The sequence below is a fragment of the Melospiza georgiana genome, chromosome 21, assembly GCF_028018845.1.
Source record: "Melospiza georgiana isolate bMelGeo1 chromosome 21, bMelGeo1.pri, whole genome shotgun sequence".
Classification (NCBI taxonomy): Eukaryota; Metazoa; Chordata; class Aves; order Passeriformes; family Passerellidae; genus Melospiza; species Melospiza georgiana.
Window position 1 is genome coordinate 10,333,147 of NC_080450.1, and position 16,886 is coordinate 10,350,032.

At 54.1% G+C, this 16,886-nt stretch overlaps 2 protein-coding genes and 1 long non-coding RNA gene across 3 annotated transcripts in view; 2 read left to right on the top strand and 1 right to left on the bottom strand.

The window, feature by feature from the left end:
• Positions 1–11,790, top strand: part of ACSF2 (acyl-CoA synthetase family member 2) — a 38,630-nt gene extending 26,840 nt beyond the window's left edge. Inside the window, exons 11-16 of the mRNA XM_058038921.1 lie at positions 9,143–9,250; positions 9,358–9,509; positions 9,940–10,081; positions 11,154–11,264; positions 11,425–11,493; positions 11,584–11,790. Coding sequence (XP_057894904.1) covers positions 9,143–9,250; positions 9,358–9,509; positions 9,940–10,081; positions 11,154–11,264; positions 11,425–11,493; positions 11,584–11,634 — 633 coding nt within the window. The 3' untranslated portion in view covers positions 11,635–11,790. The remainder of the gene's footprint in view (positions 1–9,142; positions 9,251–9,357; positions 9,510–9,939; positions 10,082–11,153; positions 11,265–11,424; positions 11,494–11,583) is intronic.
• A 402-nt stretch (positions 11,791–12,192) lies between these two features.
• Positions 12,193–13,942, bottom strand: LOC131092281 (uncharacterized). The gene is made up of 2 exons (XR_009115480.1): positions 13,358–13,942; positions 12,193–12,649 (listed from the first exon to the last, which is right to left on the bottom strand). It is a non-coding gene; the product is annotated as an uncharacterized LOC131092281 (long non-coding RNA).
• Positions 13,943–14,020: 78 nt separating this feature from the next.
• On the top strand, positions 14,021–16,783 carry RSAD1 (radical S-adenosyl methionine domain containing 1). The gene is made up of 9 exons (XM_058038587.1): positions 14,021–14,149; positions 14,567–14,700; positions 14,780–14,984; positions 15,057–15,422; positions 15,512–15,575; positions 15,663–15,810; positions 15,879–15,933; positions 16,408–16,511; positions 16,587–16,783. Exons 1-9 carry the CDS (start codon positions 14,021–14,023, stop codon positions 16,738–16,740), a joined length of 1,359 nt encoding a protein of 452 aa, XP_057894570.1. The 3' UTR covers positions 16,741–16,783.
• Positions 16,784–16,886: the final 103 nt, after the last annotated feature.

Consider the following 16,886-nt stretch of genomic DNA (forward strand, 5'->3'; position numbering starts at 1 on the left):
ACAGGGATTGGAGAAGGTGGGAGTGCTACAGGGTCATGCCAAAGGCCAACAGTGCAGCAGTTGCTCTTGCAATGCAAAATTTTGGTTGAACACTTCCAGATCTAGGCTGCATTGAAGAGCTGGCCAAGAAAGGGAGAGCAAAGACAGTCTTAATTTCTTTTCTTTCTGAGTCTTTTCTTATGAACAGTTGAGGATATTATGGTCATGGTCAGGACGCCTGATACCTTCCAACAAGGGATGGGGCAGCATCAGAGCCTGCAGGGCAGTGGTGGGACATGGGCTGGTGGGAATGAAATGCCAGGCAGTGGTGTAGAGGTAGGTGGCAGTGCCTGTGGCTCTCCAGGCAGAGCTGTGGAAAGAGAAAAGCATTGGCATTGGTAAAGAGATGGAGAAGTAGCAAAACAAAAGAATCACTGCTGGAGCTGGGAGTGGCATCTGCCTTGGCTCCTGTCTTAGGGCAGTGGTGGCAAAGGTGAATTAACATCACAAGGGATGTCTCCTGCTCTCCCAATAAAGAAGGTTAAAGCAAAGCAGTTAAAAGCCCCAGCGCCTGCTTCTGTGAGCGTGAAGAGAGAGATCCAGGGGTTGCAGGGTGGGGTTTGGAATTGGAACATTTTGAACTGATTTCCAGCCAGTTCCTGGCTGCAGCAAACAGCTGAGAGCTGAGCATATAACTGTGAGCTTGTTGAGATTTCTGCTCCCGAGGCTGGCTGCAGAGCCCCGGTGGAGCCTGTGCAGAGGCAAGACGGGCTCGAGGAAGGGAGGGAGTCCAAGGGCTGACTTGGGACACAGACTGGCGTATTCACTGAGATTTCTGGGTTTTTCCATTGTTGCAGGGAGGAATCAGCTGGCGCTGCTCCGGACCCTGTTATGCAAACGGCCTGGCAGCCCTGCTCTGGTCAGCAGCTGTCAGTCTGAGCAGTGTTTGCACTGCAGGACTAATTTGGGGCAGAAAATAGGCTTCTGGGGTGGGAATGTGGTTCTGGTGAGTCTGTGGCCAAAGGATGATGTAATTATGTGGGACCGTGGGGCAAACCAGGCCATGTCAGGCTTTCAGTGTTTGTCAGCCCTGAGATGTGATGCCCTGGAGCAGCTCACCTCAGCACCAAGAGATTCTCACCTCTGGACAGATGATCTGACCTTGAGAGCTCCTTGCTCCTGCTGGAGGACCTTCTGTTACTGTGGGATTTAAAACTCTTTGATCCAAACAATGGTATTTTGGCTTATGCCTGGTTCAGTAGGCCCCACAATGGTCATGCACGTGCTTTTCACTCTGGAAAAGCTCTTTGAGTGCTTTGGTCAGGACCTTTGAGATGGAGAAGCAAGAGATAGACAGAACCTTCTGCATTTTCCTTCTTTGCCTCTTCAGTTTGCTGTTCCATGATTCTGAGGATGCTCCTGAGTGTGCACTGCTCATAAAGCTCAGGCAGGGAGCTTGGGGAATGATTGGAAAAGAAAAAAAAATCACCTTTAAAGCATCATCTTCTATCTAATAATTGATTTTATTCTTTCTCTCTGAGTAGGTTCAACCACTTTAATTTTCACCGTAATCATTTGATTAACAATTCCTGCAGTTATGTTACTCTGTGCAAGAGCAACTGGTGGGTGATATTTGAAACCCTGCCTGTTTCTGTTGGACTCTGAATCTGGGGACTGAATCTGAGCTCCTTTGCTGAGAGTCTAATACTTGGATTTCCCCTTGCAAAAAAGAAGTCATCTAACAGCTTACTGCTTCTGCAGAGATTTTGGCCAGTATGGATCAGGTTGGAGCAAAAAGCTGGTGAAGGCCTTGCAAACCCCATCCATAAATACATTGTACCCATGTATATTTCTGGAACAAGACCCTTTTCAAAGGTTAAACTGGTCAAACTTAAAGCCTCCTTCTCTTTCTTCCTCTCACTTTTCTCCAGCCTTTTTATGTTTGCTGGCTGAAACTGCAGATCTGGGGGAGCAGAGACATTCTCTTCCTGCAGGGATGTGTGTGCTGTGGCTGTGGACACCAGTGAAGTGCAGCTTCCTTGTGGAAATGCTGGGACACAGCTGCCACAGTGCTGGTGTGAGGTGGGAGGCTCTCCCTGCTTCAGCACTTGTAGGAGTGACGGGGGTCACGCACAGTTGGGATGGACAGAGACGAGACCTCTTTGAAGCCAAGTTGTATAACTGGGGGTTTATTGCAAAGGGCCTGGGTGCAGGGCCCTGCTGGGAGCTGCCAGCCACAGCTCAGAGCAGGCCCAAAGAGGAAGAGAGAGAAGGCAAGAGCATGGTAAAGAGAGAATGAGAGAGTAAAAGAGAGGATCAGAGGGCAAGGTTCCTGTTACAATACAATAAATCTTCTTCTGGTTGTGGAATTTGGGGTTTATTGCAAAGGGCCTGGGTGCAGGGCCCTGCTGGGAGCTGCCAGCCACAGCTCAGAGCAGGCTGAGAGAAGAGAGGGGGAGAGAGGATGAGAGGGTGAGAGAGTAAAAGCATAAGAGGGTAAATGGAAAGTAAGTAGGTGAGTGAGTGAGAAAGTAAGAAGAAGTAAGAAAGGGAAGAAGAAGAAGAAGTAGAAGTGAGCGAAGTTCCCGTTACAATACAATAAATCATCTTCTGTATTGAGTATTCTCATTCTCACTAACCAATCTAGTACAACATACAAATCCCACAGCATTTCCATACAACCTATAAGAATCACTACATTACCATACTGTGTTACATTTTTAACCCTAAAAACTCCTTTTTGGACCCCTTCTGCCAAGCTGTAGGGTCTGCTCTGACCCTTGGGCCTGTCTGCAAGCAGAGGGTGTTGTTCCATCAAAAGGGGATCACCTTCAGCTGGCCACACCATTGTTTTCCAGTTGTTCAGTAACTAAGGGATCTCAAAACTTGCTTTCATTTCAATCTTGCTTATAGTTTCTATATTCTCAAAATCTTTTGCCAGGCAATCGTATTTATAAGGCTTTCCTGTTCCATCCTCCCCAACAAGCACTCCTGCCAGTCCTGATCCTGAAGCATAGTTTAGGTGGATGCCAGGTTATTATTGGGGGGAAAGGTGTCTGCTCCTCAGATCCATTTCTCCAGACTCAAGTAGTGAATAAAAGGAAGTTCTTTCCCTTGGTATTTTTTGATTTCCATGCCTCGGCAAGCACATTCCTGTGGTGGGAGCTGTTTGGCATCTGCCACAGCTGGCACCTCTCCCCTGGCTCCAGGTTGTTTGTATTTTGAGCTGCTCACTAGACAGCTCTGCTCTTCCCACACCGAGTTTTGCAGCCCTCAACTGGCCAGCAAATGTCCAGCCTGCGTCCCACTGGTGGGTGGCTGGCAGTCTGCAGTGACAATGGAGCAGTGTTGGTGTCCCTGTGCCGCGCTCAGGGCGAGCTCAGTCCTGCCCAGCTCCTGCCCCACGTGTCCCCTGGGACCAGCACTGCAAGGACATGGCAGAAGAGGCAGGATTATCCTGCCACCTCTCTTTCTTAATTGATTAACAGTTCTGCAAACATTCCTGGTGATTTGCAGATGCTGGACTCCCCTCCTCTCCTTCTTAGAGGTGTTGTGGGCTAAACGAATAAATACAGTTTTTGAAGCAGTATAAATATAGATTTGGGGTGTTTCTTTGATGTTGCAGGTCTGACCTGGTTTGATACAGTACTGGAGATAGTGTTTTCCATGTTTAATCCTTGTTTTTATAAGTATGAAAGTTCTGGCATATCAAGACAGCTCCATAGTTAAAATAGTCCATTGCTCTTTTAGGCCTGATTCTGTAGCTTTTGGGGGCTCCAGATCTGGTTTCCTGTGACAGTGTAGACTTGCAATCACCTTCTTGGAGTGGCACCAGTGTAGCTGGCCTTGGGGTGCAGCTCTCCTCTTTTTGGCTGAAGGTGGGGGCTCAGGCATCTTCTGGGGGGGTCCAGAAGTGTCCCAGCTCTCGCGGAGCTGAGCCCCTGGCACAGGGTTGGGAGCAGGGTGGGAGAAGGTGCAAGTTCAGCAGCGTCCCATGGATTTGTCCCAAAGGCAGAGTACACTCCAGACAGTGTTTGAGGAGCTGTGGTGGATGGGCAAAGGGAAGTCCCAGAGGTTTTCTTGAGTTCCCCTCTCTTCCAGGCAGCTCCTGTCCCAGCAGTAGCATCCAGGGTTCTGAGTTCAGACCTGAATTGCCATTTTAATTTTAAATTCTTGAAGAGTCCCATCACTGCAGTGTGGAGGCTGCTTGTTGAGCGGGAGGAGGTGATGGTGGGTCTACCTCCTTCCTTCTGATGGTTTTCTTCCACTGTAGCACGGCCTCCACCCATTGATGTGTTGCCAGTTTGGCTGCCCATTGATGTCCACCCACCCTTCCCTTCTGCCGATTCCAGCAGCTGCTGGATGAGGCTCTTGGCCTCTCCTGTGAAGCTCACCCAGCCTCTCCCAGCCCTGCTGTGTCCTCCCTGCAAGGCACCAGATGTTCCCTAGCATCCCACTGCTCTAGCCAGGACTCTTGTCCTGCTTTGCAGAGCCTCCTTCCCTTGTGGAGCACCACTGATCCATGCAAGACTTCTGACTTTCCCAAATGTTCCCCAGCCATTAGTCCCCTCTGTTCCCAAAATGGAAAATGGGCTTCATGTGGTGACAACATTTCTGCTTGTCCTCGGCCTCCCCATCCCACCCCACCTTGTTTTGGGGAGATCTGATGAGTAGGTGGTTTCTGTAGCTGTGGAAATGGGCTGTGAGAACATTTAAAAGGCCTCATTGAAAAAACAAGACTCCAGACTTCCAGCCATGTGTTTGGTTGGGGCTGAGCTCTCCAAATCCATAGGGATGTTATCTTTGCCCCTAGATTTTTGCTGAGTTTCCTTGTCCATAGCATCCTGATACCTCCAAACCAGTGGTTTTCTACCTTCATGTGACCTTTGTACATTTCCTCCCACTTTTTCGTTTTATTTTCACTTTTCCCAAATGCATTGGCATCAGCACTAGGGAGGATGGAGTTAATTGCACAGCAAAGACCTTTTATCACACTGTGGGTAAACCAGTGACTGCCCATGTCTTTGCTGGTTGCCACTGGGCAGCCCTTCTGCCCTGCTGGCAGGAAGGGGGAAACACTTCCAAGCCTCAAGGCTTCTGCTTGGCCTGGAGAGAAGAGAGGCAGCTTTAGCTCAAGACCACGAGGAGCAGCTTGTCCTCCCTGGGCAATAACACGAGATTCATTCCCAGGGCAGGCTCAGCCTGGGCACACTGGGTTGTCCTTTTGGTCTCCTCCTGAGGCAAAGCCATTGCATGCCACAGCACAAAGAAGGTGCTTTGGGCACCTAATACCTCTGGGATCTCTTTAGAGCCCCATCCAAACTGGGACTGTCTGGCAGCTCTCTTGGTGGAGAGATGTCAACAGGGTGGCCACCCTTCGAGATTTGTCCTGCAAGACTTGTTTGTTTGTGTCCTGATGTTTTTGACACAAAGATGGTACTGTTTCTGGGGAAGGAAACGAGATCTCAGTGTGACACAGGCTGGATGTGATCAGAAGTTGTTTTTTGCAGCAGCAGCAAAGTTGACCTGAAGGCTCAGGAATATTCCAATACAACTGGGGATAGTGGGATATCTCCAAAGCAAGGAGATACGTGTTCCCAGGGGACAGAAAAGTTTAGTGTGATCTTGGCAGTGAGCAGCTGAGGTTCTTGCTAAGTTATGAACGATTTTGAGCTTGCTGTGGTGGGAAGGGATGGGGTTGACTCAGGGAGAGATATCCAAGACAGACGCCCTCGGCACGGGTTTAGGAATAATCAGATCCATCCAGCATGTTACACTGAGAGGGGTTCAAAGGGCCTCTTAGAGGTCCCTGAACACATCTCTTGGGCTGCCAGTCTGCTTTCTGTTGTTCATGATGCCCTCTTTGAAGTCTGAAAATCCCTATTATTTCACAGTCAATTTGCTACTTTTTTCTGAGGCCAATATTGTCTCCAGCAAAGCTCAGTTTCTGTAGGCTTTAGTTTGGCAGTTCAAGCCCTGCCATCATCATCCTCCAGCGTGGCACTACTGGAGGGTGGTGACGAGGAGGATGAAGATCCTCCCTGAGGATCCTCCATGAGTGTCCTCCAAGGAACTCATGCCTTTCTGCAGCCCTGACCTTCTGCTCCAGTCCCACCCAGTATAACCCACTTGGGGTGCTGGTGGTTAAAACCCCAGCCTTTTCATTACAGCCTTTCAGCAGCAGTTAAATGTGGAGGACACTGGGTGTTTTTATTGCTGTTGAATGCCAGGGAAAACCAAGGAGCAGAGGGCTGATGTGGCTTCTTCCAAGTTATGCAGTAAATAAGCAGCACAGTTGGGAAAAACCCAGGGTCTTCAGAGTCCCCACAGTCCCCACCAGGTCAACTTGCCTCCCAAATGTTTACTAAAGAGACTGAAGTCTGATTGTTCTTACTTTATTTTTAATTTTTAGACGCTTCCCTCTTTAGGCTGTTTTGCCTGTTCCACAGTGACCAGTATTTGAACAGCACTGGCAGGAAATGTTTGGGAAATGTGCTTTAAAAAACACAGTTCTGCTAAGATGTTCCTTTTATTCCTGGTTTATACAGAGGCTTGGGATTCACAAAGAATGAATCTCTTGTTGGTAGGAGCAAGTTAGGCAGCATTTGTTTTGGACCTGTCTTTGTCATCACTGAGGGCAGGACTGATCAGGGTGTCACTTGTAGTCCTACAGTAAAAAAAGGCTTTGAGGTCAATTATATTTTGTATTCTTGTAGCTCCTCTTGAAGCCAAGGGTCCAAGCTGGAATCTTTGCCTCAGAAAGCTCTGCTTTGACACCACATACAGTGGAAATTATGGAGCTGATGCTGAAATTATTGGGTGAGGTTTTCTGGACTGAATTACACCAGATGACAAGGCTGAATGATGTTAAGTGTCCCTTTGGGTCATGAGGGCTAGGAATCTTCATGGATATCTCCAAGTTTAAAGTGGTGTGTGGAGTTTCGTGGAAGTGTTGCTTCATCTGCTTCTGACAATGGACATGTTGGATGGTCCACGTGTCAGATGAGGGTTGGGAGGACAGCTGTGCTGGCACAAGAGTTTGCTCCATCCCCTGCCTCCATCCCAGGAATACAGCTGTGGATAACCATCCTAAGAGGGAAATAACATCTTGGAAATAACATCTGGAGCAACGTCGTGGTATCTGGCTACAGAGTGGTGTGCTGGTGTAGGCAGGGGAAGGCTGTGTTGCCCTCTGAAGCAGTTGGGAAGCCCATTTCTGAGGGTGTGAGGGTGTTTATGGGGACAAGCCACAGGCCAAGGCATCAATAACTGGTGTTTGGGGTATAGGGCACAGTGCTGGGCATCTGGAGGAGCCTGGTGAGCCACAGAGCTCACAGCATCCTCCTGCCAGGGAGCTGCCTGCTCCTGCATCCAATTAAACTGCTGGAGCGACCCGCAGAGGCAGCAAGGATTGACTCAGGGATTGGCTGGGATCCTGGGACCAGCACTGCAATTCATCCGGCAGAGTGAAACAAAAAAACAAAGGCACTGGGATTTTTAATAAGTGTTTAAGGTCTCGGATTTGGGTCTGGTCAGTCATTTGATCCAGCCACAGGACTCGTATTAGTGGGTGGGAGAGAAATGCAGTCTGAGCATGAGGCGCTGTGGGTTTGCACCCAGCTGGGAAGCTGTCCTTGTGTCTGGGAGCAGAAGCCTCTTCACAGTTGCTCCTTGGGGGCTGCCAGGCTCCAAGCAGAGCAGTTTGTACCAGATGGTCCCTGCAGCGTCCTGGAGAAGATCTCCTCCAGATTCCTGGATACAAGCAGGCTCCAGCTTGGATTCATGCTGACCCTGGTGCAGTCAGCAAGAGCACCAGCCGTTGTGCCAGCCTGTGCCCCCCGTGAGATCCTGCAGCAGCTCCAAGCAGTGGAAAGCGCCAAGTGCCCCAGGGTTATCACACACTGTTGTACCCCATAGCAGTGTTGTCTTCAGCTCATTCACAATATTTTCATCCTTGTTCACATGTTTCATCATAGTCCTTTGCAAAGCTGCACATTAATTTGGGGCACAGTGCCTGGAGTTGGGTGAGCACCATGACCATGTAGGCACATCTGGGCATTTACTCTGAAGGAACTGACCAGATCTGGGTGCCAGGGCAGTTTGGGGGTGAGAGCTGTTCACATGTTAGTCTGGAGAACTGCAGGAGAAATGAGGAAATACTTCCCACATCAGCCCTTTCACAGCCACGCTCTCCCAGCAAAGCAGCCACAGGTGATGTTACTGGGGTGACATTACTCTGAGTGGGTCAGAGACACCAGCTCCCACTGCTGAAACACAGCTTCCAAGAGCTGGAAATGTAGCAGCAATCCCAGCAATGGTGCTATTGGTGCAGCTCAGAGCTGCTCAGGGCACCTCCTGTGCAGCTCCTGCTGCCTCAGCCTGGCCACTGAACTGGGCATAAAGCACTGGAATTTTCCTTTGAGGAGAAGTGACCTTCAGCTGAGGTGGCTCAGAGCCTGCCATAGGGATTAGCTGTGAGGGAGGTTTAGCAGCAAGAAGCTTTTGTCCTGCTGTGAGGCTTTGGGTCTGTAAGGGCAGCTGTGCCAAGTGTTGAGCAGCCTCGTGATGCCTTACAAGGATTACAGGGGCTGATGTCTGCAAAAGGATCTGCAGCAAGCAGCCATGCTGCAGCACACACTGTTTCCCACAGGAGTCTGCTGCTGGCTCCAGGGTTTTTCCAAAGTCATGTCTCATGTTCCCTGAGTTATTACAGATGCAAGGTGAACTCAATACCTTGACTGCAAGGGCACCAAGGCAAAGTCAGTGTCTGGCAGAGATGGTACGGGACAGGGCTTGGAGAAACAAGAGTTGAGAAAGAGGATGGTGATCCCTCCAAGAATAGCAGTTAGGGTGTCAAAAGTACATGACACCCCAAATGTTGTGGGTGATGGGGTCAGGAGTACTGTGAGGGAGATGAAGAAGGCCATGGCAGGCAGGTGCAGTGATGCTTTAACTCCTGTTTCTCCAAGGCTCTCTGGCAGAAGTGTCTGGAGGGCCCCATCCATAGCCAGCAGAGCAGGACTCCTGTCACCTGAGTGGCTTGGGGGAGCATCCTCCTCACACCCCACTCTTCCCTGCATCATGACCAGCTTTGTCTTTCCTGTGCCTGAGTCCATGTGGTCCCCTTTCCCCCTGAGACACATTTCCTCTCCTGTGTTTGCAGGTTGCCTATGGGACCACAGAAAACAGCCCTGTCACCTTCATGGGGTTCCCCAGTGACAGCTTTGAGCAGAGAACTGAGACAGTGGGATACATCTTTCCCCACACAGAGGTGACCATGACCTTTCCCACGTGCTCCAGGTGCTGTGCCAGCAGCTGACCTCACTCCATCCTCCCTGTCTGGTGCTGATGTCCAACTAAGCCCTTCTTCTCTTCCAGGCAAAAATTGAGGATCCAGGAACAGGGCAATGTGTGCCTCTGAACACTCCTGGGGAGCTTCAGATCCGTGGCTACTGTGTCATGCTGGGCTACTGGAACGACCCTGCCAAGACAAGTGAAGTGATCACTGCTGAGAGGTGGTACAAGACAGGGTGAGTCTGAGAACTTCTCCCAGATGGTCCCACAGGGTGGCCCTGGATGAGGATGCATGGGTGTGTGTAGGAGTGCGTGGCTGGGATTTCCAAAGTAGGGAAAACTGTCACAGTTTATCCCTCTGGTCTGTCTGTGACACTTAGAAATGCTTTTAGCACAGAGCCCCTGGTGCTGAGTGTCCCTGGAGAGGGAGATTGTCACTGGCCACTTGTGCATGGAGGGATTGTAGGGGTACAGGGGAGGGCCAGGCATTGCCTCCCCCCTAAACCCTGGAGCTTGTGTGGATGCTGCCAGTTTCTGTACCAGGAGCTCTTTGACCTCTTCCCTGTGCTCATCCCAGCCCTTACCCTCTGGTACCACCCTGGCTGGGGGGAGCATCAGCCTCTCTTTGCCCAGCTGGGACAGACTAGAAGGGCACTGTCACTGCAGGGACATGGCGGTGCTGAACGAGCACGGCTACTGCAGAATTGTGGGGCGCTGCAAGGACATGATCATTCGGGGAGGAGAGAACATCTATCCAGCAGAACTTGAGCAGTTCCTCCACACCCATCCCAAGGTTGAGGAGGTCCAGGTGAGTGGGAGGAGGTGGGGTGAGTGAGAATCTGGTTTTGGGAATCTTGTACATAAAGCTTCTGGGATTGCTGCTTTGAACCTATTTGTCTTTCCCTGTTTTCAGCATCAAATTCCATGTAATGTTGGTAAGCAAGGAGGAGGGAGAGGCTCATGGGATGGAAGGGGCATGGGGCATATGGATTGTGGCAATCCCCTTGTGTTCCAGCTGCATGTCTGAAAAATGCTTGTCATTCTTCAGTTTTAAACTGCCTGTCCACTTTCGTGACTCCCTCTGAAATTCTTACTCAGAAAGCAGTCTGGAAGGACAGTTTTTACTGATAATTGCTAACTCTGACATCCAGGAGGACTCTTCCAACAAGCCCCTGGAGATGAGGAGTGAGACTTAGTTTCACTCCTTTGCAAGACAGCAAAGATTTCCAGGACTGAGCAGCTGCTCCCTGTCTGCTGGGATTGTTCTCCTCCAGGTTTTGTGCCAGACAAGTTTCCCCATAAATAAACTGCTTATTTAGTCAGAGTTCTGCCTGTGCCAGGCGAGCATCTCTCTTTGGAACAGTCCCAGTGCAGACGGGTTGCAAACCAGCCCTGTTTATGTGGTTTCTAGGGCTTTATGTCACTGCTCTGGACTCAAAAGGATCAACGTGTCTCTAGCAGTTGGAGATAGTGGTTCAGGGCAGGGAATGACAGTAGGATTCTTGTGGAATAGTGGGAGCAAACTTTGGAGAGAGCTCAGACTTGGGAAGCCCATTTCCTGGTGTCACAGGCAGAGGCCCACTAAGATCTGTGATTATAAGGGTTTTAAATAATGCTTTAATTCAACCTCATCCTTCCCCTGCCTTTCCATCTGGAGATCCTGAAGCACTCGTGGCAGCCTACCAAGTCTCCTTGTTGTTTGTGAAACCTCTTGCCCCATTTTTTTGGGAGCAGAGGGATGATGACAGGTCCATGCTGCATCCACAGTGCTCCAACACCCTGTGGGATGGGCTCAGGGAACACACCATGGGCCAGACACAGAGCCTGTGGGAGGCCAGGGACATCCCCAAGGGTCACACTGTCCATCTCTCCCAACCCAGGTGGTTGGTGTGAAGGATTCAAGGATGGGAGAAGAGATCTGTGCCTGCATCCGACTGCGGGCCGGGCAGGACTGCACCAAGGAGGAGATTAAAGCTTTCTGCAAAGGGAAGGTGGGTTCCCAGTCCTCAGCTTCCTTCCAGACCAGTACACCCAGTGGCTGCTGGGGACTGCTGGATGAAAGCCCATGGCTTTAGAGCTCTGGGGGACCCAGCCCTGGCAGTGCCAGGCTGTTCCTTTCAGGTTGTGTAGCTCTGGTTTTTCTCTTCCCAGATCTCGCATTTCAAGATCCCACGTTATGTTGTGTTTGTGAGCCAGTACCCACTCACTGTCTCAGGCAAGGTAAGAGGGGGCTGGGGCAGGGCAGGAGCCCTGGCACTCTGTCCCAGCTCTTTCTGAGTCTCTCTCCCTGCTCTCTGCCCTCTGTTCCAGATTCAGAAATACAAGTTGAAGGAGCAGATGGAGAAGCACTTGCAGCTCTGAGACTGGGAAGGCAGAGCAAAAAGCAGGATAAATCAGCCCCATTTCAGTCAGCTCTGAGTCTGGTTTTCACCTGTGCCTTGGGCTACACAATGGAGACTTTCCCTGACATCAGGCTGATGGCACTTTTAGTCAATAAAACAGAGCTCCTTTTTTCCCCAGTTGGGCTTGTTTCTTTGCCAACAGAAATACTGTGGTGTGAGGAAGGGATGCTCATTTTTGGAATTCTGTCCAGTTACTGAAAGACCTTATGAAGATTTAAAAATGTTGAGTGTCTCTGAGCAACTTGGCTGCAGCCATTCCACAGGAGTTGAACATATGCTGGTGGGTATTTTTCTGATACTCTTAAGTCCAAATGCCCTGGCCTGGCTTCCCAGGATAGGTGATGCCTTTTCTCCTTGGATGCTGTGAGACTCCTGGGTTATTTAAGAGCAACTGAACTTGAAATGAGAGGCAGGGGTTTCAGAGAATGAGACTTTGCTTTGGGGCTCTCTAAAACTGGCTGGAAAAGCTCACTCTGTTCCCACACCTCCCCCAGGTGTTTTCCCAAAAAAAAAAACCTTCTCCAAGGTACACATGGCTTTGTTTATTTTGTTGTTTTGGACAAGACAGACAGTAAGGTTGTTGCAGAAATACCAAAATTCTTGTCCCATCAGCAGTGTGAACCAGAGCATACCTGGGACAGCATTTTACGGGAGTTGTTTGGTACCTCCCAACCATGAAACACTCCTGTGACAAGAGGGATGGCAGAGCTCCTCTTTGCCAGCACAAGTGTCCCACCCCAGCTGGAAAGCAGAAATGTTGCTGCCGACTCTTGCTGAGCTCCCACTGTCTCCCTGGCGGTTCGTTTCCCTGCAGAGCTGCAGCTGGGCCCCTCCATGCTGCAGCTGCTGCAGTGCCTGGAGGGCAGTGGTGCAGCAGGGTCAGCGAGGTCTCAATCCTTCATCTCCCAGCTGGACTGTGGGCTCTACCCATGGAAGCAGACGGCGGGGCCATGTTCCCTGTCCACGTCTGCACTCTGAAAGAAAAAGACATGGATGGTTTGTGTCAGATTCCTTTTGTACATTGTCTTTACAGCAAGTTCTTCTCCTGTTCCCACACTGCTCATGGGGCTGGTGTCAGCACTGATCCTTCCACATTTCACTCAGTTCTCCTCCCTTTCCTGGTTACCTCTGCCACCTTCCTTCCTGAAGGAAGAACTTTTACCTGCATGATAGGAGCTGTAGCCAGGGACCTTGGGGACACAGAGGGCCTCTGTGACTGATGTCTAGGGAAGGACTGTTTACCTTCTTTTGCTTCCCACAGCACTAACCCAGGTGCAGGACAGGCCTACAGTGAGTGGAGCTTCTCCTCCCTCCACGCTCGGCACAACCCCTACCCTGCCCCACGTACTTGCTGTAGATGGGGGGCAGTGGATAAGAAATACCAGTGCCACCAGCCCTGGCTGGTGAGGACAGACACACTGCTAAGAAAACCAGAGGGTCCTGGTCACAGCCAGCCCAGGGGGAGCAGTCCCTGCCACCCCACTCCTGCCCCTGTTCTGGGAGTGGGGCAGCTCCATCCATGGGTATGAGCCCCAGCTGAGCCCGGTCCCAGGGAAGCCTTCCCTACCATCCCATGCCTTCCCCAGAGCATATCCACCCCTCGCCAGCCAGGACACCTCCCGCAGCACGTCCTGCCCCTTCCCAGCCCCTGGGATTGTGCATCCCCGGCTGGAAATACTCACTGTAGAGGAAGAGCTGTCCATTTTGGCTGCCAGTGCGGTCTCGGTGTGTGCAGTGCTCCAGGCTCGCTCCATGCCTTCTGCCCTGCCCGTGCCTGAGTCCCATTCTTATAGTGCTCGCTGCCTGCCCGGAATCTCCCCGGAGAGGGAAGGTTACATCAGGGGTGTTTTACACCGAAATACGCGTTACTGGCTTGGGAACAGGAACCTGCACTCCCAGCCTTTGTCATGGGCATTTCAGAGTTCCTCATGACTATTAATAGAGACATCTACTGACGTCGGGGTTCGTCAGCTGCGGGTTTGCACAGCCCTGCGTGGGGACAGGCCACCTTCCTCCTGAAACTCCGGAAAACCCCAGTGGGCCCCGAGGAGCAGCCGAGGAAGGATGCGGGGGCAGGTCCCAAACCTCGTTCGGACCGTGCGTCTGGACAGGACACCGCGGGCGGACAGTGGCCCTGGCGTCCCCAGCACCGGGAGAGGACACTGACTCCTGCATTCCCGGCTCCGGGGAGGACAATGACCGCAGCACACCCGCCATTCACAGCGAGCATCCCGCACACAGCCCGGTCGGGAGCGAAGGGCTCTGCCCCCGATCCCTCCCCGGCCCCTGCGCCCCGCCCCGGGCCGCGCACGCCGGGGGCGGTCCCGCCCGGTGCGCTCCGGGCCATGGCGGCGGCGCGGGGCTGGCGGCGGGGGCTGGCGGCTGCCGCTGGGGCACTGCCCGGCGGGGGCGGCCCGCGACGAGCCCCGGCCCCGGACACGGCCGCCCCCGCCACAGCCGCGCTCTACGTGCACGTGAGCGGGGACGCGGGGGGAGCCGGGGTTGGTGCGTGTGCGGGGTGCCCGGGCAGTCACGGGTTTGCACACGTGGGGACACACGTGGGTCCGGGGGCTTGCGCTCCTTGAGGGGCACGGGGCTGGCACAGGCGGAAGGTGAATGTGGCTCCCTGGGGCTCACTCGCACGTGGGTGCATGTGGGACCCCGGGGCTCAGGCACATCGGGGAGAGCCCAACCTCGAACATGTCGTGGGGCTAGCCTGAACTGGGGGCTCCTCGAGCCGTGCACATGAAGGGTCACACCTGTGGGTCGTGTGCCTTGTGGGGCAGGTGGGGGGCACTGAGGTCCATGCACTGGGCTGGGGATGCCCCCCCTGGAAATGGAGTGGCTAGGGATGAGGGCATGGCCGTCCCCCACACGCCCCGTGCCCGCAGTGGCCCTACTGCCGCAAGCGCTGCTCCTACTGCAACTTCAACACGTACGTGGTGCCGGCGGTGGACGAGGTGGCCGTGCGCGCCTGCCTGGTGCGGGAGGCGCAGACCCTGCTCCGCCTCAGCCAGGTGCACAGGTGTGTGCGCAGGGTGGGCTCCGGGGGAGGGCTGGGCCCTTCCGTGCCCACCTGTAGCTTCCCACCCTCTGCCCCACAGCGTCACCTCCGTCTTCTTCGGCGGGGGCACCCCCAGCCTGGCCAGCCCCGGCACTGTTGCGGCGGTGCTGGAGGCGGTGGCGGGGGCTGCCCACCTTCCGGCTGGGGCTGAGGTCACGCTGGAGGCCAACCCCAGCTCCACCAGCGCATCTGTCCTTGACGGCTTCAGGGCAGCTGGGGTCAACCGCCTCTCCATCGGCGTCCAGGTGAGAGGGGCTCCCCCCGCCGCAGCCTCCGCAGCCCCCCGCGACCCCATTGTCACCGTGCTCCCCTCGCAGTCTCTGGATGACGCCGAGCTGAGGATGCTGGGCCGGGAGCACACGGCGGCAGAGGCACGGAAGGCTGTGGAAGTGGCTCGGGGGCTCTTCCCTGGCCGAACCTCCATCGACCTCCTGTTTGGGCTGCCGGGACAGAGCCGGGACGCCTGGGCGCAGCGGCTGGAGGCGACCCTGAGGCTCTGCGATGACCACATCTCCCTGTACCAGCTGACGCTGGAGCGGGGCACGGCTCTGGCAGCGCAGGTCCGGGCCGGGGCCCTGCCCGCACCCCCCCAGGATCTGCTGGCTGACATGTACCACACGGCCCGGAGTGTGCTGGGGGCCGCTGGCTTCCGCCACTATGAGGTCTCCAATTTTGCGCGGAAGGTGGGATACCCCCCGTGCTGTGTCCCCCAATGTCATGCTGGTCCCCCAGCAGGCTCAGCCACTCCTCTCACCCCAGGGCTCTCCCCCAGGGCGCCCTCAGCACCCACAACCTCTCATACTGGCGGGCTGAGCAGTACATCGGTGTGGGGCCAGGTAAGGGGGTGATGGGGGGCAGTGTGGGGGGCAGTGTGTGGCCGTGTGCCCCGTGAACGCCCTTGTCCCCCTGCCGGGCTGCTGCAGGGGCACACGGGCGCTTCGTGCTGCGGGCTGAGGGCGGCTGCAGCCGGGAAGCTCGAGTGCAGACCCCGGAGCCTGTCGCCTGGATGCGGGAGGTGCAGAGCCAGGGACACGGCACCCGGAGCCGGGCGGTGCTGAGCCCGCTGGAGCAGTGAGTGCTGGGGTCCCCCCCGTGCCCCCTCCATGTCTGTGCTGCCCCACAGCTCTGTGTCCCCACAGGCTGGAGGAGCTGCTCACCCTGGGACTGCGCACAGATGAAGGCATCACACACGAGGTGAGGAGCCATCTGTGGGGACACCCCACATCGACCCAATGCTAATCATAGAATGGTTTGGATTGGGTGGCACCTTAAGGCCCATCTCGTTCCACCTCCTGTTGTGGGCAGAGACATCTTCCACTAGACCAGGTTGCTCTGAGCCCTGTCAAACCTGGCCTTGAACATTTCCAGGGATGTGGTACCCACAGCTTCTCTGGGCAACCTGTGTCATTTCTGCACTGTCACAGGAGAATTTCTTCCCAAAATCTAATTCAAATCTGCTCCATCCATCCATCCATCCATCCATCCATCCATCCATCCATCCATCCATCCATCCATCCATCCATCCATCCATCCATCCATCCATCCATCCCTTTTCCTGTCACTCCATTCCCTTCTCCAAAGCCCCTCTTCAGCTGTCCTGCAGCCCCTTTGGGTACTGGGATGTGGATGCCCCATCACTAACACCCTTCTCTTGCGCTGGGCACACAGCGCTGGGGGCACTTCTCTCCACAGCTCAGCCTGCAGGCCGTGTTTGGGGGGCCGGGGGAGGCTCGGGCACTGCAGCAGGAGGGCTGGCTTGTCCTGGACAGCGGGTGAGCCTCGGGAAGCTGTGGGCAGGGCCGGGGGTCTCCCTGAGGCACCGGCTCTCACCACCACCTCTTTCCCAGTGGCCTGCGGTGCACCTGGGCCGGCCTGGCCGTGCTGGACTCGCTGCTGCCCGCCCTGCTCTGGCAGCTGCAGCGGGTGCTGGGCGCTGCCCGGCGCCCACCGAGGGGAGCCTCGGCCGAGGAACGAGCCGGTGGCGGGGCGCGAGGGTTGTAAGCGGCCACAATGGATGATAATGAATAAAAACCACAAGAGCGGTGTGCTGGCTGAGGGGGAGGTGTTACTGCACGGGAGGCTCCCGTATCCCGGGGTTCCCGGTGTCCTGAGGCCCGCTGTCCCGGCGCACTGCTGTTTCTAGTCGC

Excerpts from the sequence above, each read along its gene's own strand:
- RSAD1 (XM_058038587.1), top strand. The coding sequence starts at position 14,021 with ATGGCGGCGGCGCGGGGCTGGCGGCGGGGGCTGGCGGCTGCCGCTGGG. Across the intron at positions 14,985-15,056 it reads GCCTCTCCATCGGCGTCCAG|TCTCTGGATGACGCCGAGCT; the intron begins GTGAGAGGGGCT and ends CTCCCCTCGCAG. Across the intron at positions 15,934-16,407 it reads ATGAAGGCATCACACACGAG|CGCTGGGGGCACTTCTCTCC; the intron begins GTGAGGAGCCAT and ends CTGGGCACACAG.